We start from the raw sequence: 23,311 nt of genomic DNA, 5'->3' as shown, positions 1-23,311 counted from the left end.
TTGGGTACCATCCTGTTTCAAAATTTATGAGGCACCCTGTTTCCTTATAATAAAGTCCTCGTTTTAATTAAGCTATCATGATTTGGTTAGTTGTAGCCAAATAGCAGCAATTAATAATACTATTTGTAGTATTTGGTGGCCTGTTCATGAAGTAAGAACTTCAGTCTAATAAGGCCAGTCACTAGGTTGTGACCACGTCCACGCTATTCCAAAGGCACTGTTTTCAAACTTTGGAACTTGACACAAGTCTATATGCTCTAGAACTCTGGCCCCTGGGATCTTTCAAGCTAACAACTTGAATTACAATAAATCATTGTGTTAACTCAGTGGAGTTAATTTATTCTTTTAAGGGAAAGCGTCTCTAAATTGCAAAGAACTAAGAAACAAAAGATGTTATCATAAGCATAACCTAACTTTCCTTTGGAAAAGAGGCAAGTCACTAGAAGAACTGTGAAGAAAAATGCTTTCTCTTCCCATACAGTAATCTTTGTATAATGTGAATGAAGAATGATTCCCATAGGTTACTCTTAACGGATGACCTTCTGGTCCCTTAGAGCAAACTACCATTTACTGAGTGTCCTAAGCATTGTACTAGGAATTTTACATAATTCACTTTAATCATTAAAACTAATGAAAGATATGATTTTATACATGTAAAAACTGAGCTTCAGAGGTTAAATGGCTTGCTAAAAGGCACCCAGTTACAAAAACAAAAATGTCAAAATTTCAACTCCAAATCCATGCTCTGTACACTATTATGAAATTTCTCACAGCTACCATTTCTTGAACCCTTATCATAAGAGACAGAACAAATAGGGTAACAGCAAAACCAAACCAAAACTCAAGAGTCCAGTAACAGCAATAGCAACAAAAAAGTATAGTCACAAAACAGAGTAGTCTTTATATTTATAGTTTATAGAGTTTGAAATTATATGATTGCTTTTATAATACTCAGAGAAAACAATTAATAAGCTTTCAGATATAACCTAGATGTCAGAAAACGACAAAAAAGGCAACCTAAGTGTCCCCAAATCAAGGACTGTTTTCAGTAAATAAATATAAGCTTTCACATATAACATAACCTAGATGTCAGAAAATGACAAGGCAACCTAACTGTCCCCAAACAAGGGACTGTTTTCAGTAAAGAAGGTCACCACAAGCAAAATCAGAAATAAACCATTATGTGGAGGAAAGAATAAACTGCAAAACTACCTCTACTTCCAGTTACAAAGGACCACTTCCCTAACACACAAAGAATGCCTACAAACCACTAAGCAAAAGATTGTCAGAAAAGAAAAATGCCCACAATATCTAAAACACAGAAAAGAAAATACAAATGAGTCTCAACTACACACGTAGTAAGAAAAATGACAAGTTAGACTGCACTGAGGTATTTTTTCTCTCTCAGATTAACAAAGATCAAGAGACCCTGGTAATACTGTACGGGTATGAGTATGGGTAAGCTCGTACGCATCATACATTGCAGTGAGTATACATTTATACAACCTCTATGGAAGACAATTTGACAACAGATAACAAAACTATAAACACATATATACTTTAATCCAATTACATCTACAACAAATTATTCTACAAATATCTCCCATGTGAATGAAAAAAATCTTCTGAACAAGAGTAACCACTGCAGTAGTGTTTTTAATAGTAAAAATATTAGAAACAACCTAAATGTCCACCTATAGAAGCACTGGATAAAATATTTATCCAACATATTATACACCCAAAAAAGGAAATTCTTTATGTAGTGTTATGGAAGATGTCATAGAGATATTAAATGAAAAAGGCATAATAATGTGTAGAGTATGCTATGCTCTGTGTAAAAGTTGATTCTACTACATGAAATATCTTGGAAGGATATACTAGAAACTAGTAATAAAAGTTGACGCCACAGAGGGGAACTGGTTGGCTGGGGATGGGAGTAAGAGACCAACGATTTATTTATATCTTTTTTAAATTTTGAGCCATGTGAACATTATTACCCATTCAAAATTTAACTTTTTAGAAACAAAAATTTTAAAGCACAAAAGACAAATATGGTGCATCCATATGATAGAATGTCTTCAAACATAGTTAATAGGAAAAGACCTAAGATAAACTATTTAAGTGGGGGGGGGGGAAGAACAAAGCTTATACAAAAGAGTCTTCATTTTGTTGAAAACTTAAAAATAAAAGCTATTTTTATATGTATACAAATAATAACTGCCTCTTGGTGCTGGGATTATAGGTAATTTTTCTTTAAACTCTTCTGTACTTTCCTAATTTTCCACAGTATGTTACATTAAAAATAAAGAAGGTGCCGGCCCAGTGGCTCAGGTGGTTGGAGCACCCTGCTCCTAACGCTGAGGTCACCAGTTCGATTCCCACATGGACCAGTGAGCTGCGCCCTCTACAGCTAAGACTGTGAACAACAGCTCTCCCTGGAGCTGGGCTGCCATGAGCAGCCTGAGGTGGGCGTGAGCTGTCTGGCGGCTGAGTGTTGCGGCGGGCTGCTGTGCGCCGCGGTGAGTGGCTGGTAGCCGGGTCAGTGGCCGGCAACCATTGTGAGCTGCTGTGTGCTGCCATGAGCAGCCGGCAGCCAGTATGAGTGGCTGGCAGCCATCGTGGGCAGCCAGAAAGAGCTGCCCTGAGCTGCTCTGAGCGGCCTACCAACAACTGGCAACTGACTGCCTCAGCCGGGGGAGCGCAAGGCTCATAACACCAGCATGGGCCAGGGAGCTGTGTCCTACACAACTAGACTAAGAAACAACGGCTTGAACCTGAGTGTGTGTGGCAGGGAGGGGAGGCGGAAGAAGGGAGGGAAAAAAAAAATAAAGGGGAAGATCATAAAAATAACAGATAGCTAAAATCTTCGTTTAATCTGTGAATAAATCATCCTAATCACAGCATCACCGACCCTTACCTGACCATGACTGGTTGTTGGTTCTTCCTCCAACAAAAGTTTCTCTTTCAAGCTTTTAATTGGGCTTTCTTGGAAATCCTTGGTTTTTGAGTGCCAGACAGATGCCCTAGACTCCTGCCTCTCCTCCTCTTTGTCTTCATCTCCCATATCTTCTGAGATGCCTTCATTTTTTTCACTAGCCTGATCTCCTTGGCCACATTCATTCTGGGTCAGAGAAGGAGGTCTAGGTAACACTGGTTCCCCAAATCCTTTTTTTTTAAAGAGCTGCCTCTGAGCCATTTTCAGGCTCTTTTGGTAAACCTCCAACTGGCAGAGAATGACCTTGGTGTATTGGTTGGGGTCTACTCCAGCAGGACAGAATGGAATACCCCAGAAGTAGTGCACAGTGCCCCCACTGTCCTGGAGACCTTTGGCATCCACTGAGGTAGGCAGACAGTGCTTAGATGTGTCCCCCCTACCCGGTGCAGCTTCGTGAAAAGCACAACCCCTCCCAGTACTTTCCTGTGGCTTCCCACACTGTGTGTGCTCAGCCAAGTGGCCAGTACATCTGTCAAAACATTTAACGTTCTCATTCTCAAACACTGGCTGGCTTGACTGGTCCCAGCTTCCTGAGCTGCCAGAGACCGGCTCCTCTTCAGTGTTTTCAGTGTGGTCCCAAGGCTCCTCTCTTTCCTCAGCCTCGTTTCCCTGACTGATATGTGAGCCTTTAAACAGTGATGGAGGTACCAGCTGCCATATGCCTGTAGGTATTTGAGAAAAAGTAAGGCTAAGGACAAACTGTTTTTTATTAAGAGGGCTTGGTAAGTTCTCACTTACCAAGAATTACATAATGTGAGTTAAAAAAAGGCTCTTCTTTGGGTTTAACCAAATGTTGGTTTTTCCTTGGAGATGAAAGTATGCTGGATATTAGTGAGACCTCAACTACTTTCTGATTTAACCTCTTTAATACCACCCAAGGAATTTCTGGAATTTCTGTATATCTAGTCTCAGTATGAGATCCCTGTGATATGGTTCTACTTGATGAGTGCAAGGAGTCAAAACAGGGAGACATGCCTTCAGTGGTCCCAGAGTCTGTGGTTTTCTCTTGGTGGGATTGTGAAGATGGTCCAGTGGCCAGAAGTCGAGATCTGGTAGCAGAAGCATCAGAAGGCCGGCAACTCTGAAACAAGTGATCCCACACCAGACCAGGTTTATTATTACAACAGCTATACATGAAGGGTCACGGGAAGGACAAAAACGGGAGGCCACTGTCCCTAAGAGAGTCTCCTCTTTAAAATGCAGATGCTCAGTTCAAATGAATTCCACAATGTGTACTGACTGTTTACTATGTGCAAAGTGCTGTATTAGATCACTATACTAAACCCCTTTCTAATACAGAGAAGTGGATGGCATAAATGGCTCTGGACTTACCATCGACAAATATCCTTCACATTTAAAATAATTTCAATTACACATACGAGTATTCATATCATCATTTAACATTATTTGAAAAAATTTAAAACTGTCCATTCTTTCTCTCCATAACCCCCCTCTGGTTCTCATTCCCTTTGCTCTCCCCACAAAACGGGAGGCAAGCATCTTATCTTGCCCCTTTTGGTTTCTTGGTAATCGGTAACTCTTTTCAGAAGCTGCCAACTACTACGGCTCTCTTAAGCCATAGACTGAAAATCTGTAAGGTGGAAGAAAACTCTTTCACATAGAATTAACAAAACACTTCAAATTGGGTTCACCAACAATTCAACATGGGCTTTAAAAATTATTATGGGAACTATTAGTTGAAACCCCCATAACACCACAGAAGTAATAGAATATCGCTTATCAATCCTCATAAACTGTTTCAACACAGCATATTTACATTAAGGCTTTCCGCAATGGCTTTCCTCAAGAGCTCCTCTTCCTCCTCCTCCTGGCTGTTCACCTCCCTAGCTTCCTGCTCACTCATTTTGAGAGCCAGAGCAAACTGCTCGTCTTCTGTCATTTCTGTAAGAGGATAGGGGAGAGGGGAGGGACACAACAAACAATGAATAAGCATAGAGGCAAGAAACAGAATTATTAAACTTCTCAAGTGAAGACACTACAGACCATTTAATACAATTTTATAATCTTATAAACAAGGAAAGCCCCAAAAGGTAAGGTGTTGGCCAAGATCAGTAGCAGAAGTTACAACAAGAATCTTGGATTAATTAGACGGAGATCCCGTGAAGGCCAAGTTCTTGCTTATTTTGTTTACTGTCAATTATTTGGTGAATGAATAAACAGATGAACTTCCACTCCAGCACTTTTTGTTACATATCACACTGCTTTATGCTCAATCAGAACCATTTTAGTCTTCAGTATCCTCTTATTTACCCAGTAGAAAAGACCATCCTTACTGACCAAAATGTGATCTACAAACACCATTTTCCACTAAAAGTAACTGGGGTATCTTGGAGAAATGGCTGATTCCAAGTCTGGAGCTAGAAATGTAGAAGATGAACTAGAATATGTCGTACCTGTGAGCAAAGAAATCTATCAGACACTACTAGGGTCATATCAAAAGATTTAACAGTCAACTTAAAAAGGTTCTTACTGGTCAAAAATGGAACAACTGGAACGAACATCAATAAAAATAAGGAATGCAGTAAATTAAAATACATTAAATATGTTTAAATCTGTAAGTTCATGACACTTAAAAAAAACACAACTGGTCATTGTTGAAGAATGTTAGTGAATCAATTATTTTGAAAACTGATAAATAAAAGAATAGAGAATCAAGTTTTTGTTCTACTCTTCTAACACAAGCTATACTACTGGGTAACGAAATAGATGAAGAGAAGTTTCTCTTTAAAAAAATTATTCCAGCTAATAAAAATGTAAAAGAAATGACAGAATATCACCATTTTGTATAATGCACATGGACAGGATTTTGGCAATGTCTAACAAACTACATATATGACCCAGCAAAACCAATTCCAGCAATTTACTCTAAAGATAGACTTCTAATTAGAAGAAAAGTAAATGAGCACTGCATTTTTCATCACAGCATTGTTTGAATTTATAAAATAGTGGAATCTACTTACTGACCCACATAGGACAATGCTTAAACAAACTCTGGTACACATACATATAACTGTAAAAAAAGAATCAGAAAGATATCTATAGACCAGGAATAGAATGATTTCAAAACGATATTAGGTTAAAGGGAAAAAGAAAAAAAAGCAAAGTACAAAAGAGTATATATATATATATATATATAGTATGCTACCTTTTGTGTAAGAAAGGAGAAATTTTTAAAAATACATACACCTGTTTGTTTTTGCAAAAAAAATGACACAAGCAGGGTAAGTCAGAAACCAATCCACATGGTTACCTACATGCAATTGGGAACAGGTGAAAGGGGTAAGAGGGAGTGACTCTTCTCTGACTATACCTTTTCGTGTATCTTTGAGACTTACAGAATCATGCAAATGTTATACATATTTTTAAAAAGTAAAATAAAATCAATAAGGATGAGGGATCCCTAAAATTGAATCCAAACATTAAAAAATGCACACAATGGAATTTGAAATAACTTTAATGAGAATGAAAACATCAAAATTTGTGGGATGCACCTAATACAATGTTTAAAGAGAAATGTATAGCTTTACAGGATCATATTAGAAAAGTTTAAAATCAGTGATCCAAAAGCCTCCCACTTTAAGAAACTAGAAAATAAAGAGTGAAATTAACCCAAAGTAAGTAGAAACAAATATAAAGAGCAGAAATCAACAAAACAGAAGATGACATACACTAGAGAAAAAAAATTAGAAACAAAATTGGTTCTATGAAAAGGTCAATAAAATTTATAAAACTCTAAGTAGACTTATCAAGGTAAAAAAAGAAACCACAAATTAACAATATCAGGAATGAAAGAGGAGATACATCACCACAGATTCTACAGTCAGGAAAATAACAATAAGAAGGGAATAACACAGACAGTTTTATGCCAATAAATTTGACAACTTGGGGGCCGGCCCGGTGGCTCAGGCAGTTAGAGCTCCATGCTCCAAACTCCGAAGGCTGCCGGTTCAATTCCCACGTGGGCCAGTAGGCTCTCAACCACAAGGTTGCCAGTTCAATTCCTCGAGTCCCACAAGGGATGGTGGGCTCCGCCGCCTGCGCGTCCTCTCAACCACAAGGTTGCCGGTTTCGACTCCTACAAGGGATGGTGGGCTGTGCACCCTGCAACTAGCAACGGCAATTGGACCTGGAGCTGAGCTGCGCCCTCCACAACTAAGACTGAAAGGACAACTTGACTTGGAAAAAAGGCCTGGAAGTACACACTGTTCCCCAATAAAGTCCTGTTCCCCCCTTCCCCAATTAAAAATAAAGAAAAAACACTTAGAATACTACTTGGCACATTGGTACTCAATAATTGTTACTAGTAATAATTAATTTATTCGTTACATATTAATGAAACCCAAACCTTTAATTCAGATTATCTAAGTCATTTTATGTATATTTTACTGACAGCACACAGCCACAAAACTTGACAAAGCTACCATTACAAATTTACCTTAACCACTCAGAATTAAATCAATCAGAATTAAATCAGAGTTAAAAAGATACTCATTTATTAGTTACTGTCTCTTATTCTCACTTATCAACCTTAATCTGAGACTAAAATCCAATAAACATCACTGTTAATTAAAACATTTTACCTGACCTCTCTACTATATAAAAACAAATTGGAACCCCACCTGGGAGCATGCTTCCTTAAGGAAACTGTCAGCAAGTATCAACCTTAGACTCTCCAACTGAACTGGCTCCATTTGGCTTATGAAATGATTCTGCTAAGCTAAACAGAGCAGTACACAATTGGTGTGAAGCTGATTACGCTGGTCAAAATTTATGAAGATTAACATTTCCCAACATTCAGGGTGGCCTCCCACTGAGATGTGCAAACAGACTGTTAACAATCCAGAACACAGACCAGATAGTACATATCAAGAGAACCTGTAATATAACTTGTGAGTATTTAAAATGGCTGAAAAAATATTTCATATAACAAAAAAACATACAACCTAAATTATTTTCCCACCCAAATCTTTTCCTATGAACTTTCTTTTCTAAAACAGATATAACTCTGCAACTGTGGTAAAACTGATATACCTATATGTTGTCAGTTACAATGTAAATTTATAAGACACTTTTGAAAGCAAAAAGGCACTGTGTCATAACCCTTACAGATGCACATTCTCAAACAAAGCAATACCACTTCTGGAAATTTACCCTAAGCAATCACTGAAAAACAGAAAAGTGCTAAACACAAAAAGATGTTCACTACACTTATCTATAAGAGCACTGACTTAAATGCCTAAAACAAGGCATGGTTAAATAAATTACAGCATGTTAACTCAAGAGACTCAGAAATTACCAAAATGCTAATCATAAATGCATAAAAATGATAAAGTGTGTAAAAGCTAAATGAGTATATTGGGGACTACTCACTGATTTCTGGTTGTACATGTAAAGAACTTGGAACAAACTGCTGCCCCCAAGGTGGAGAGAGAGGGGAATACTGGCTCATGGCTTATCAGAGCAGATTCAATACTGGAAACTGCCACAGAAACCAGTCCCAGCGTAGGAAAACTATAATTGAAAAATTGCTGGAGGCTCAGTGTGGACAATTCTAAGAGTTAAAACCTCCAGGGGAACTCTCATAGGGGGCCCCCACACTTTTTTGTGAGTTTTATCTTGAAGAGCTCAACCAGGTTCTCACAATAAATATGGGGGGAAATTCCTCTTGAGCATCCCACAGGGAGGGAAAAAGGAACTATTGTGAAATATGCCCGAGTACTCTGTTCTTTTTAACAAGACCTGTCCTAGTAGAAACTAGTTAAAAAAAAAGAAAGAAAGAAAGAAGGAAAGAAACTAGTTAACCAGAGCTTGAATTGATCAGAGTCTAACTGACACGGGAAAAGGGCAATACCAAACTCCAACCTACTCTAGCCATCCTGTCCCACCTAAGAGGGAAAGGAAAAAAAACTGGAAACACTTGTGAAGTTCACAGTCCAGAGGCACAGGCTCACTGAAAGACTGAGACATAATCATAGAACTATCAAATGCTTCAGCTTACCCCCATTACTAAAAGGTCTATTTACAGTAGTTTCTTTTACCTGGTACATCATGTCTAGCTATGAAGAAAAAATTACAAGACACACTAAAAGGCAAAAAAAAAACACAAAAAACAGAGTAATCATCAGAACCAGACGTGGTAGAGATGTTGGGATTATCAGACTGGGAATTTAAAGCAACTATGATTAATATGCTAAAAGGCTCTAATGGATAAAGTAGAGAGCATGCAAGGCCAGATGGGGAATGTGAATAGAGATGTAAATCCTAAGAAACAACCAAAAAGAAATGCTACAGATCAAAAACACACTAACAGAAATGAAGAATGTCTTCAATTAGTACATTGAACACAACTGAGAAAAGAATCTGAGGTTGAGGATATAGTAATAGAAACTGCCAAAACGAAATAAAGAGAACAAAGACTGAAAAGAAAGTAGACTATCCAAGGACTGTGGGACAACTACAAAATGAGTAACAAACACATAATGGAATTACTAGAGGGAAAAGAAAGAGAAGAGCAATAGCAGTATGTGAAACAATGACTCAGAATTTCCCCCAAATTAATGTCAAATACTAAATCCTAGACCCAGAAAGCTCAGAGAACAAAAAATAGTAAAAAAATTTTTAAAACATACAAAAACAACCCCTACACCTAGACACATCATTTTCAAACTATGGAAAATCTAACATAAGAAATTCTGAAAGAAGCCATAGGATAAAATATCTTACCTAAAGAGAAAAACAAAGATAAGAATTACATCTGACTTCACAGAAACCATGCAAGCAAAAGAGTGGAGAGAAATATACATTTATTGAGTTTTCATTTAGTTTCTGAGTTCCTCAAAGTAGAATTTATCTCAGAAATGCAAGGCTGATATAACATACGAAAATCAATTAATACACCAAATCAAAAGAATAAAAGACAAAACCCACACAAATCATCTCAGCAGACATAGGGAAAGCATTTGACAAAATTGAACACCACTTCATGATAAAAACATTTTTAAATGGTTAAAACAGTGTATTTTATGTTATGTGTATTTTAACACAAAAATTTTTTAATGAGCAAAGGATCTGAATAGACATTTCTCCAAAGATGATAGCCAAATGGCCAATAGGCACATGAAAAGATGCTCAACATCATTAGTCATGAGGGAAATGAAAAACCACAACCACTACATTCCCACTAGCATGGCCATAACAACAAAAAGTAGCACTAGTAGTTTTGGCAGGAATGTGGAAACGTAACACGCTGTGGCCACTTTAGTGAGCAGTCTGGCAGTTTCTCAAATGATTAAATAGTGAGTTACCACATGAACCAGTAATTCCACCTAAGTATATACCACAAAGAATAAAAACCTATGTCCACACAAAAACTTGTACATGAATGTTCACAGCAACTTTAGTCATAATAGCCAACGAGTAGGAAATAACCCAAGTGTATATCAAATAATACATTTAAAAATGTGGTATAGCAATATATTGGAACAATATTTGACAATAAAGGAATAAAGTACCGACACAAGACAAAACATGGATAAACTTAAAAACATTAAGTGAAAAAAAGAAATCACACAAAAAAACACATATTATGAGATTTCCTTTATATGGAAATGTCCACAACAGACAAATCTATGGAGATGGAAAACAGATTTAGTAGTTACTTAGAGTTGGGCGGAATGAGGGTTTTGACTGACTGCTAAGTGTATGGGGTTTCTTTTAGGGGTGATGAAAATGTTCTAGAATTAGACCGTGGTGATGGTTGCACAACACTGTTAATATACCAAAAACCACTGTACACTTTAAATGATGAATACATTGTATGATGAATTACATGGTGAGTTACATCTTAAAGCAATTACCATAAAGAAGGAGAAATAAAGACTTTCTCACACAAACAAAAAGAGAATTAGCAACTTGTCTACATTATAAGAAGTGATAAAGGAAGCTCTTCCAGCAGAAAAAAAATACGATACTGGGATCTATGCAAAGAAATAGCCCTTGGGATAGCAAAAAGTACGCAATTCTTTATTTTTTATCTCCATTGCTCTAAAAGACAACTATCTAAAGCAAAAGAGTATCAATGTATTGTGTATTTATAACATAAGCAAAAGTAAAATATATTGCAAAAATAGCACAAAAGAGGGCAGAAAGTAATTGGGAGTTACACAGTCTTTTACACTACACGTGAAGCAATTAACAGTATTTGACGGTGACTGTGATTTATTAAATTTGTGTATTGTAAACTCCAGGGGAACTACTAAATTTTTAAAAGACATACAAATACAAGTGAAATGGAATCATAAAATAATACTCAGCAAATACTAAAAAGGACAGAAAAAGAAACAGAACACATCAACAGCTTTCAAAATGGTAGATTTTAATACAATTGTGAATGTAAAAGAAGTTGTCAGCCTAGATAAAAAGATAAAAAGGACTGTCAGACTGGATAAAAAAAGCATGACTAAATAAACAAGTAAAACCCAATTTGACTATAAAGATCCAGATTTACCAACCAGACCAACAGTCTACCAATGGTGGCAAAAACTTAACTTCAATTGATAAAGATTATCGCATCTTAAAAAGTAACTATTATCAATAATTTTCAAGTCTGAGTAAGTTGAGTACTTTCAACAAATCTAACCATAGTGACAGCCACCTCTAGACGTAATTATGTGATGTAACAACAAAGAGCTGTTTTGATTAATTTTACAAGGCTGAGAATTATACCTTAAATCACCAAAACTCAAGTTTATAGTGAAAAAAAGCCTTGTTTATCTTCAATCAACTGTTGTAATAATTTCAACTAGTTATCATACGTACTTTTTGAAAAATTCACTGACATACTTGAACATTTCACATCACATTAAAATACAAAAATGTAATTATTATTGGCTTCCGTGTCCCAATCTAGCCAGCTTGCAGGGGTCCGAGGAGCTGTGCCTTGAACCACCCCCTCCACCCCTCACCCCCCTGCCTACTTGGCACTGGAAGTGGTGAGGAGTGGGCCACTGCACGCACCATGCCCTGGCCGCTGCAACCCTGGGGGCTGAGGGTGGGCACTGTCCAGACACTGGTACCAGCCCATCCCCGCTCTGCTCAGTGCATAAATTCACAAACGTTAATGGATAACAATAGAAAATGTCACTGGAACAGTGGGAAACAACAGTTTTGCATACGAAGCTTTGAGAAATGTTGTTTACTATAGTCTCCCTGAAGTTGGGACAAAATTGAACAAGATGAGTTTGGTGCTTTGGAAAGTGTGAAACCTGGTAGTGAACTCTGTTCTCTATCAGGAGCAGTAACTGAAATTAACGACGCTTTTGCATAAAATCCAGGTCTTGTCAACAAATCTTGTTATGAAGATGGCTGGTTGATTAAAATGACATTGAGTAACCCTTCAGAGCTAGATGAACTAAGGAATGAAGAAGCATGTGAAAAACACATAAAAATCCATTAAGGAATGAAAATGGAACCCTGCCCCCCCAATGAACTAGCATGAAACAACTTTAAATAAATAAATATCTTCACAATTGATCAAAACCATCAACAAAGGATTTTTGTGATATTGTAATTTATAATAATAAATATATATTTAGTCTTTGTTCCCTGGCACAGAGCTCCTAAAACCCTTGAATTTCCTAAGTGAAAAGAGCAATAAAGGTATATTTTGTTATTTATAACAAGCCCCTCTCAACCACTCCTGAGTTTATGTTAATGAGCTTACTTTTGGAAAGCCCTAAAGGATGGAGGCTGGTTACCAGGAGAATCAACCATTGTAATTAGAGGTTTGGAACTTTTAGCCCCACCCCCCAATCTCCATGGAGGGGAAAGGGGCTGACTGAAGGTTGAATTAACCACCAATGTCCAATCATCATACATGCATTAATGAAGCCTCCATAAATGTCCTTCAACTACAGGGTTTGGAAAGCTTCCGGATTGGTGAATATGTAGAGGTACTGAGAGGGTGGCACTCCTGGAGAGGGCATGAAAGCTTCATACCCCTACCCCCATATCTTGCCCTAGGCATCTCTTGTATGTGGCTGTTCCTGAGTCATAGCCTTTAAAAAAAAAAAAATAGAATGCAGTCATCTAATAAGTAAACTGTTTCCTTGAGTTCTGTAAACCATTCTAGCAAATAAAGAGGAAGTCATGGGAACTTCTAATTTAGAGCCAGTCGGTCAGAGCAGAGGTAACAACCTGGACTTGCAATTGCTGTGTGAAGTAGGGGTAGTCCGGTGGGACCGAGCCCCTAATCTGGGGGATCTGATACTATCTCTCGGTGTGGGGGAAAAACCCTACACATCTGATGACCAGAGTGAAATACTGGGAGGAAACACACAGAAGAGTTTTTCCCTTACAATTTTACTAAGTGACTTTCTAAGTAAGTCAAATTATCTCCATTTTATTGACAAGGAAACAGAGGTGGGCTGAAAGCAGTGATTTGCCTGAAATCCACATAGTAAGGGCTGAAGAGAGGATTCAAATCCAAATGTGGCTAACTCTACAGGTCACTTTTTTAAGGAAGGCACAGCTCACAGTAGCCCAGGCGGGAATCGAACCGGCAACCTTGGTGCTACCAGCACCACGCGGCCACCCCTAAAGGTCATATTTTTAATTGCACGCTCTGCCTCTAATAAGTCAATTGTATAAGCTACAGGTAATTGTGACTCCTAAAAATTTTAACAGAATCCAGAATAAAGAGGAAGCACATACATCCTTATTCAGAGAAATCTCTTCCTAATGAAGAAACACTAGTGTCAATTCTATGACTATTGCAATTTCTAAACCGTTCTCAACACAGAAATAAAAACATACGTGCAATTTTTCTTTTAGCCAAACACTTTGCTCTATTCGACTGTTTTGTCTTCGTTTTCTGCAATCCCAATCCATTCTCCTCCTTTGGTTCCTGTTGCAAAACAAGAAATAGGATCAGGATAGCTACCATTAAAAGTAGTACTCTTTCAGAAAATCTCCTCTATAGCTAAGAGGCCGCTAAACCTCTGAAGAAACAGTGGTTGTAAATATTCACAGAAAAACATTAGTAAAATATCATTTACAGTACAAAAAAATGTAGATCTAGCACCAGTAAGTACCATAGAAATAAAAATTTTAAATATATTCACATTATTATGTGTCATATACATGCTCATGTAAAAACTGGTCATTCTGCAAAATAGCAATAAGCACGCACCCAAGTTCAGAAAAAGCTTGATTCGAGGTTTAAAAATCAGTAACGTTTAACTCTGCATATTCATTTGTTTTAAATCTGTACTTAACAAAACCACAGAACAACTGAGGGAAAGTAGGCAACATTTTGTCAGATAAGGGGCTAATTTTCCTTATACAGTCATGTGCCGCATAAAGACATTTCGGTCAATGACAGACGGCATACATGACATAAGATTACAATGGAGCTGAAAAGTCCTATCACTGAGTGACATCAGAGCCATGGTAATGTCGCACACAACCAATTACACGATTGTGGTAATGGTATAAACAAATCTACTGTGCTGCTAGTCATATAAATGCATAGTACAGACAATGCGTACAGTACATGATACTTGATCACCATAAACAACTATGTTACTGGTTTATATATTTACTATATTTCATTGTTACTTTATTTATTTATTTTAAGATTTTATTGGGGAAGGGGAACAGGACTTTATTGGGGAACAGGACCCATCAGCTCCAAGTCCAGTTGCCATTTTTCAATCTTAGTTGCAAGGGGTGCAGCCCACCATCCCTTGCGGGAGTCGAACCAGCAACCTTGCGGTTAAAAGCATGCACTCCAACAAACTGGGCCATTCGGCCGCCCAGGAACTCAGTGGCAGCTCAGCAGCAGCTCATTGTCTTCATTCTAGTTGCAGAGGGCGCAGCTCACTGGCCCGTGTGGGAATCGAACTGGCAACCCGTTGTCCAGAGCTCACACTCTAACCAACTGAATGTACTCTTTCTACTTATAAAGAAAAGTTTTCCGTAAAACACTGTGCTGTGTTACACCAGCAGCAGCCTCTTGACTGCATCATTTTATCTTATGATTGATGAATCTGGTGTTGTTTTGTACAGTAACATGCTATACAGGCTTGTAGGCCAGGAGGCTACACCACATAGCCTAGGTGTAGCAGACTATACCGCCTAGGTGTGTGTAAGTCCATTCTATGATACGCGCACAACAATGAAACCTCCTACCCATGCATTTCTCGGAATGTATCCTGTCATTAAGAGGCGCATGACTATATAAAAGTGCACTTAAAATCAATAAAAAGATCAATATTTAGCCTCTGCCCATAGGAAAGAATATGATAAGACACTTCATAGAAAAACATACACAGGGGCTCATAAATATGTGGGAAGATGCTCAACTTCATTTTGGAAATGCAAATCAAAACAATTATATAGATATTATTTCCTTTTACCTATACTAGTAGTAAAACTGAAAGTGTTATATGAAATGCTTACTGTGCAAAAACAGGTACTCTCATACTACTGATGGGATAAAATAGATGCAATGTTTAGAGGGTAAATTAGCAACAACCTCATCATATACAGACCCTTTGTCCAGCAATACATTTCAAGGAATTGATTCTACAGATACGCTCACACATTAGCACAAAGATGTGCACAATTACGTTCCGAGTAGAATGTTTTGTCATTGTAAGACTGTAAACCACCTCAATCAATGCTACTCAAAGTATGATTTACACATGGGTGACAATCAGCAAACTGTTTGTTATTGGGCTGCAATAAAATAAGCACAGAAATTGAGAATAAGCATTTAGAAACCTATCCAGCAATTTGACATTGCTATAACATCCATGCACGTGATAAGAGGACTTCCATGGTGAAAGCTGCAGACCAGTCATTCGCAAAAGGACCAAATTATAATTTGTGGTATTTTAAGCTTAGTTATTTATGAAAATCTAAAGTATATAAATATCTGAAAAAATGCAGACATTTATAAATTATATTAACTATAATTTTCATTTTTAATCAAGTCTATTTTTTAAATTATGCTTTAATACTATTAGCTAAACAAGAAAAGTAAAGCTCATATTATTTATTTTTAATCCTAATTTACAGATTTCGAAACAGCTTCAGTGGATTTTTGTCATTAAGAAAAGGCAAATCTTTCTGAATGTAGCATAAAACAACCGATGATCCAAGTGATTGTGAAGAAATAAAGGGCAAAAGTTTCATTCTAGTTTTAGTTTTCAACTCACAATTTATGAAGTTTAACAATCAGAGTATCTTATTTCTAAATATACACTAACTAATGAAACTATCAAAACTTAAACATTTATCTACAAAACAAAAGAATAAGTTCAAAATCAAAAGAATTCTATGAAAGAGTATTATGAAAGAATAAGCTGAAACAGATGCTCAATGTTTCATATATAATTAGTACTTTGTAGATTTCTTACAAATACTAGATTTACTAAGATCAAAAAATTGTACACAATTGTCAAGAAATTAGTAAAAGAGCAAAGCTATCAACTTGGAAATGCTGGGTGAATCTGGCAAAGAAGGTAGCTCAAGTACCATATTCATATGACAACACAGCTTGATCACGATGGAGAAGACCAATTAATAAAACAAAGCTAGCAACGTAATTTTCATTGCAACTTCATGAATGCACAGATACTGGCAACACAGAATACTTTTAGGAAATGTGTGATGAGCTTCATGGTAGAAAAATTCTTTCAGCTTCATTTCTGACAAACTTAACTAAATTTTGAACCATTTAAAACCAACCATAAAGAATTAAACTTTTAAACTTTATGTAGCCAGAAGTAGTAACAGGAAAATTTCCTCGATTAAGGAGCCTGTGCCAGAATGTTAATGTACTAATTCCATTACTGAAAAAAGTGTCAGCTAAATACTGTGCATAGTAGAAATTATAAATTACAGAAAGATTAAGGCTAACGCATTCAATTCAAGAAAATTCTCTTTATTGTGTGATATGTAAATGGATCATAAACAACTGTTATTACTTGATGATATATAAGATATTACTAACGGAAAAAGTTCTGTGGAGAATTCTAAACTACAAAATGAATGCTTAGCGTTTCTGCAACTTCTTAAGATGTAAGTGGAAAGTAAGACTTGTTTATTTGTCTGATATCTTCAGTATTTTCAATAAACTTAATGCTCCCATGCAAGGGAGGAATTCAATGGAAGATAAGATCAAAGGCCAGAAATGAAAGATTATTGGAAGAATATTCTGCAGATTGTGATATGTTCTATAATTTTATAACAAACATCAATAAAATACATGGTAATCTTGACATTACACATCCACAAATAGTTATTTATCTAAGACCTTACAAATTTGACCTTTTGAATTTTATGTGACTTCAAAAAAAATTAGCCTATAGGAAATTCATGGATCTCAATTTCATTTCTTTCAAAAGATAACTGAAATGTAACTATAACTTTACAGGAAAAATTGCTGGGAACTGGCTACCAAGAAGGATCAAAGATGAATTTTGAAATACAGGATTCCAGGGGTTGCTGGTTCAATTCCCACATGGGTCAGTGAGCTGCACCCTCCATAACTAGATTGAAGACAACGAGCTGCTGCTGAGCCTCCAGAGGGGCAGCCGGATGGCTCAGCTGGTTAGAGTGCAAGCTCTCAACAACAAGGTTGCTGGTTCAATTCCCATCCATGGGATGATGGGTTGCACCCCCTGAAACTAAAGATTGAAAACGGCGACTGGACTTGGAGCCGAGCTGCGCCCTCCACAACTAGATTGAAGGACAACGACTTGGAGCTGATGGGCCCTGGAGAAACACACTGTTCCCCAATACTCCCCAATAAAATTTATTTTAAAAAAAAAGAAATACAGGATTCTAGCTCATTTTGAATAAAAATTTTAAATACCACAATCCTATTGAAAGTGCTTAAAAATTCTTCTTCCTGTTCCAGTAAGATGGTAGATTTTAATTAAAGTACAGCAATAATTTATTAAATATAAGGAGTCTAAACACACCAGTTTTAAAAGAGTAATTGTCAGATTGTATAAAAATTGACCAAATCATATGCTGTCTACAAGACAACCAATTAAAATATAAAGACACAGACAGGTTAAAAGTTAAAATACCAACAATGGTGCAGGGAAACTAGATACCCACATGCAAAAGAAGAAAGTTGGACCCCTATCTTACACCATATACAAAAGCTAACAAAAAATGAATCAAAGACCTAAATGTGAGATAAAATTTTAAAACTCTTAGAAGAAAGCCTGGGGGAAAGCTTCATGACGATGGGTTAGGCAATGATTTGTTGGATATCACACCAAAACCACAAGCAACAAAATAAAACACAGATAAACTGAAGTATTTCAAAATTTAAATCTACTGTGCATCAAAGGACACTATCAACAGAGTGAAAAGGCAACTACAGAATGGAAAAACAAGTACAAATCATTTACCCGATACGGTGTTAATATCCACAATATATAAAGAACTGCAATTCAACAACTGTGAATACACTTAACGTCACTGAACAATACACTTAAAAATGGTTACAATGGTAAATTTTATGTTATGTACATAGGGTGCCAAAAAAGTACATACATTTTAAGAAAGGAAAAAATTGTATTAAGATTGAAATAATATATACCAAAAACAAAAGATGAATATAAGTCATGTGTATACATTTTTTTGGCTCCTCCAGTATATTTTCCAACTTCAAACGCACATTACTATCACACATCATATACAAAAATTAGCTCAAAATGGATCAAAGAAGTACATGTAAGAACTAAAATAATAAAGCTCTTAGGGATCAATCTCCAAAAGCACAAGCAACAAAGAAAAACAATGGATAAACTGGACTTCAAAAAAATTTTGGACTTTTGGGAATCAAAGGACACCATCAAGAAAGTAAAAAGACAACTCAAAGAAGGAAAGCAAATAGCTTCAGGTGGCTCCTCAGCCCTGCCTGGCGGTGCCGGTCTGTTGGCACAGAATATAAAAAATATACTTCCCACTCAACAACCAAAAAAAAAAAGACAGGCAATGCAATTTATAAATGGTCAATGGACTTGAATAGACATTTCTCCAAAGAAGATATACAAATGGCCAACAAGCACATAAAAGGATAATATCATTAGCCATTAGGGAAATGCAAATCAAAACCAATGAGCTACCACTACGTACTCAGCTGGGAGGTTATAATATTTTCAACAGAAAATAAGTGTTGGCTAACATAGAGAAATTGGAACCCTAGTATTGTTGATGGGAATGGAAAGTGGTGTACACGTTGTAAAAAAAATAATAAAAGGAATGAAGTACTGATACATGCTATAGTATGCGTGAACCTTAAAAACATGTGTTAAGTGAAGGAAGCCAGCCACAAAAGCCCACACATATTGTATGATTCCATTTACAGGACATGCCCAGAATAGGCAAATCCACAGATACAGACAGCAGGTTAGTGGTTGCCTAGGACTGGGAGTTTGGGGGAAAATGGAGAATGACTGCTAATAAGAACAGATTTCATTTTTGGTTACCAAAAATGTTCTGAAATTGATTGTGGTGATGGCCGTACAACTCTGGACATACTGAAAACCACTGAACTATACCTGAAATTAGTGAATTATGCAATATGTCATATCTCAATAAAGGTGTTACATTGAAACAAAAAAGAATGCCGCTAGCAGTCGGGATGGACATTGGAGGTGTGAGGGTAGCGGAGAAGATGAGAAATAGTCCGCGGGAAGTGCAACAACAACCTGTGCCAACAGACCGGCACCGCCAGGCAGGGCTGAGGAGCCACCTGAAGGCTGTGGTCGGCACTGCCGTGCTGCTTAGGTAGAAACACAGAACAGTGGAGGGTTGGTTGGACTGAACCAAAATTGGGTTTTGCAGGGAGTAGAAGAGAAATTAGAAATAAGCCGAGAGCATATTGGAGGGAATTGTTAATATGATAACCGTGAGGACTAAGTTAGGTAAGAGGGAAAGTGAGGACGTGACAGGGTAATGGGCAGGGAAAAGGTGACCGACCGTCTGGAGTTAGACGTCCTCGAGGGCTGAAGAGTTACTGGAGTTAGGCTACTCGAGGGCGTGAGCTGGAAAGACTGGTGGTGGCCACGGTGATAAGAGAATAGACATCTGAAACTGAGACCTTGCAAGTGGCACGATTACTGACAGGCTCAACCAGGGTTCCTCCCTGGAACACGGAACACGGAAGATGAACAGAACAGACTCTTGTGACCTTACTTCTCCCAAGGATGGTACAAAACTGGTACCAGCCACTTTCGATGCAGGCGGTGCCGCAGGGTATTAGGCTTACCCCTCTCTCAGCACCTGACCTGAGAAAGGCTGAGATAAAAGGTGTGATCTACGGGAGCGACAGCCCAGAGGTCGAGGAACTGAGAGGCCCGAGTATCGGACGGATCCTACCTTAGGTCGAACCCACAAAAACTGCAACTTCCTGTGCTTCAGTCTGATACAGTATATATTGAAATCACCAAGAATGATGGCAGGCGTGGTGAAGAGAAAGACGGTGAGTGACGTGTGAAAATTTTCAGTGAATGGCTGGGCTGGGACGTGTGGGTGGCTGGTGGGGGGCAGGTGACCAGGAAGATAGGAGATGACTGCTTCAGGGTCGGGTAGCACGATGATTTGTGCTTCACACTACATTTTTCCCGTCGCCTGGAAGCAACAACGAGGAGTAAGAGGATATGTACCCCACCCCCAGCCAGTAGTACTGTGATGTTAGGAAGAAGAAACAAGCCAGGACTTGAAAAGGTCCAAGGAGAAGCACTCTCCTCAGAGGATCTTTCAGTGAGAGCAAGACCACGAAGGGAACTTTCAGAGGACATTGGGAACGGTGGGAATTTTGTTGATCCCTGACAGGAATTCCAGAGGGAGAGTAAGAATAGGTGATTGAGTCAGATCAGAAAAGCCCCCTCCCCCCCCCAGGTGACAGATTCGAGTCAGGCGGGGATGAGACTCTAGGTGATGAGAGATGCCCGGGAGGCTTGGATTTCTCGGTGTCCCAGGTAAACAGACTTAAGGCAGGATACTATTAGTCCTGGTTATCTCTTAAAGGAGCAGGGCAAGCCAGCGGACCTATCTGTAACGGCAGAATATCTGTGGGTCAAATATGGAAGCGAGGACTCGTCACATGTGGCTGTTGAGTAGTTGAAATGAGACTGAAGCAACACCCCAAATATGAAAAGAACGTCAGTGAACTGTGGGACTATTTTAAGTGGCCTAATATACAGTCTCTGTAGGGGGTAAGGGGCAGGAAAAATATTTGATGGAGTAATGGCTGATAATATTTCAAACTGATTAAAATTATAAATCAACAGATCCAGGAAGTTCAATGAACCACAGGAACAAGAAATACCATAAATTTAAAAAGCACATCACACTAAAATTGTTTAAAACCAGTGATAAAGATAAAATCTTAAAACCATCCAGAGAAAACAGACATGTACAGAGGGAAACATAAGGGTTACATCAGATTTCTTGTTAGTAACAATACAAACAAGAAAACAGTGGAGCCAAATCTTTTAAAATACAAAGAAAAAAGTATCAACCTAAAATTCTATAAGCAGAAAACTCTTCCAAAAATTAAGGTTACTAAATGTAATATGGTATCTTGAATTAGATCCTAGAACAGAAAAAAAGGTCATAGTGGAAAAACAGGTGAAACCAAATAAAGTGTGGAGTTTAGTTAATAGTAATGTACTAATTTTAATGTCTTAGTTCTGAGAAATGTACTGTAGTAATGTAAGATGTTACCTTAAATTAAAATCAGCCATATACCCAGAAGCAGTTTTTCCCAGCCTTTAGCTTAGGCACTGCTTCAATGTTTTTTGTACAAAAAAATAGCTTACTGATTCAGTAAATATGTTCTATCTCTTCAAATTCTTTTGCAGATATTAACATTGAAGATTTTAATCTAAAGTTATTATGTTTGTAAGTCCTCAAACTGGTAATAATTAAAATTTTTCATTTTTTGTATGTTTATTAATTCAACATTTATTCAACATTCAACATCACTGAGCATCTTGCTATCTGTCAGATACTATTTTAGGGGCTGGAGATACAGCGATGAGCAACACAAACTTGCTGTTCTCATGGAACGTATATTTTAGTGAACCCTTTCTTAGTTAAGAGCATTAAACATATTTTCCTTTGGTACTATAAGCCGTAAACCTTTTTAAAAATTGGCCAACTAATCACTGTCTTTCAAGTTGTTTTTCCAACTTGATTTAAATGGTTAAAAACAGATTGTTCAGGAATTTTACAAACAGCTCCAACTTCAATTGTCCTATCTCTAGGTCTCCCCAACCATAGAAATAATCCAGAAGTTTTGTCATTTCAACATCCAAACTATTCCAAGACTTTCTTATACCCTGAAGATTATAAAAATTCTTTGTCTTAGACTATGTCTTAATTTTTGTTTCAGAACATTGTCACCAAATGGATGATAACAATGCTTCTGTATTTGGTATCTGTTGAGACTAGAAAGAATTAAGGTGTATTTATGATGACTTTCCCTACAAAGTCCTTTTTAGTATTTTAGGGATAGCATAATAATTAAATTCTTGAGTATGTAATTAATATTTTTGGAGGTTTTAAACTACCAATTCAATTTAATAGATGTACAACTATTCTGGTTATCTTTTTTTCTTGAGTAACCTTTGGTAGTTTGTCTTTCAAAAAATTTATCCAAGTCTCAGTTGTCGAATTTATGTGCACAGAGTTTTTGTAATATTCCCTTATTTCCTTTTCATGTTTGAGTCTATAATTACCCTCTTTTATTCCCAGTATTTTTATTTTTATTTGTCAATCTAGCTAGAGGTTTATCAATTTTATTGATCCTTAGAAAGAACCAGCTTTTGTTAGCTGTAGATTTTTCATAGATGCCTTTTATCAGGTTGAAGTTCTCTTCTGCTCCTAGTTGCTGAGAGTTCCAATCAAAACTGGATATTGGATTTTGTCAGTTTTTTCTCCATGTATTGAGATGAACTTATAAATTTTCTTTTCAAGTTTGATAATGGTGAATTACATTGATCTTTCAATGTTAAACAAATACAGAATTCTTGGGATAAACTCCACTTGCTCATGATGTATTATCCTTTTTAATATTGTTGGATTTGATTTGCTAAAATTTTATTTAGGATTTTAGTAGCTATGTTCATGAGGGTTATTGGTCTGTAGGTTTCTTTTCTTAAAATGTCTTTGTCTGCTTTTGATGTCAGGGCTAGTTTGGCTGTATTAGAATGAGTTGGGAGATACATCTTCAGTTGTTTGTAAGAGTTTCAGTAGAACTGG

The 23,311-nt window shown here is 37.1% G+C and overlaps 1 protein-coding gene across 3 annotated transcripts in view; it reads right to left on the bottom strand.

Moving 5' to 3' along the window:
• Nucleotides 1-23,311, bottom strand: part of UIMC1 (ubiquitin interaction motif containing 1) — a 91,219-nt gene that overhangs the window by 48,008 nt on the left and 19,900 nt on the right. For 2 of the 3 annotated variants that reach the window (XM_074313429.1, XM_074313430.1), the window contains 4 exons: nt 13,829-13,919; nt 4,773-4,897; nt 3,971-4,076; nt 2,918-3,657 (listed from right to left, as the gene is read on the bottom strand). In XM_074313429.1, coding sequence (XP_074169530.1) covers nt 2,918-3,657; nt 3,971-4,076; nt 4,773-4,897; nt 13,829-13,919 — 1,062 coding nt within the window. The remainder of the gene's footprint in view (nt 1-2,917; nt 3,658-3,970; nt 4,077-4,772; nt 4,898-13,828; nt 13,920-23,311) is intronic. The other variant, XM_074313431.1, reaches the window with a different exon arrangement.

This window comes from Rhinolophus sinicus, chromosome 5 (genome assembly GCF_057876585.1).
Source record: "Rhinolophus sinicus isolate RSI-liver-muscle chromosome 5, RSI-T2T, whole genome shotgun sequence".
In the NCBI taxonomy this organism is placed as follows: domain Eukaryota; kingdom Metazoa; phylum Chordata; class Mammalia; order Chiroptera; family Rhinolophidae; genus Rhinolophus; species Rhinolophus sinicus.
Note: the sequence above shows the minus strand (reverse complement) of the source record. Positions and strands in the feature narration are given on the sequence as shown.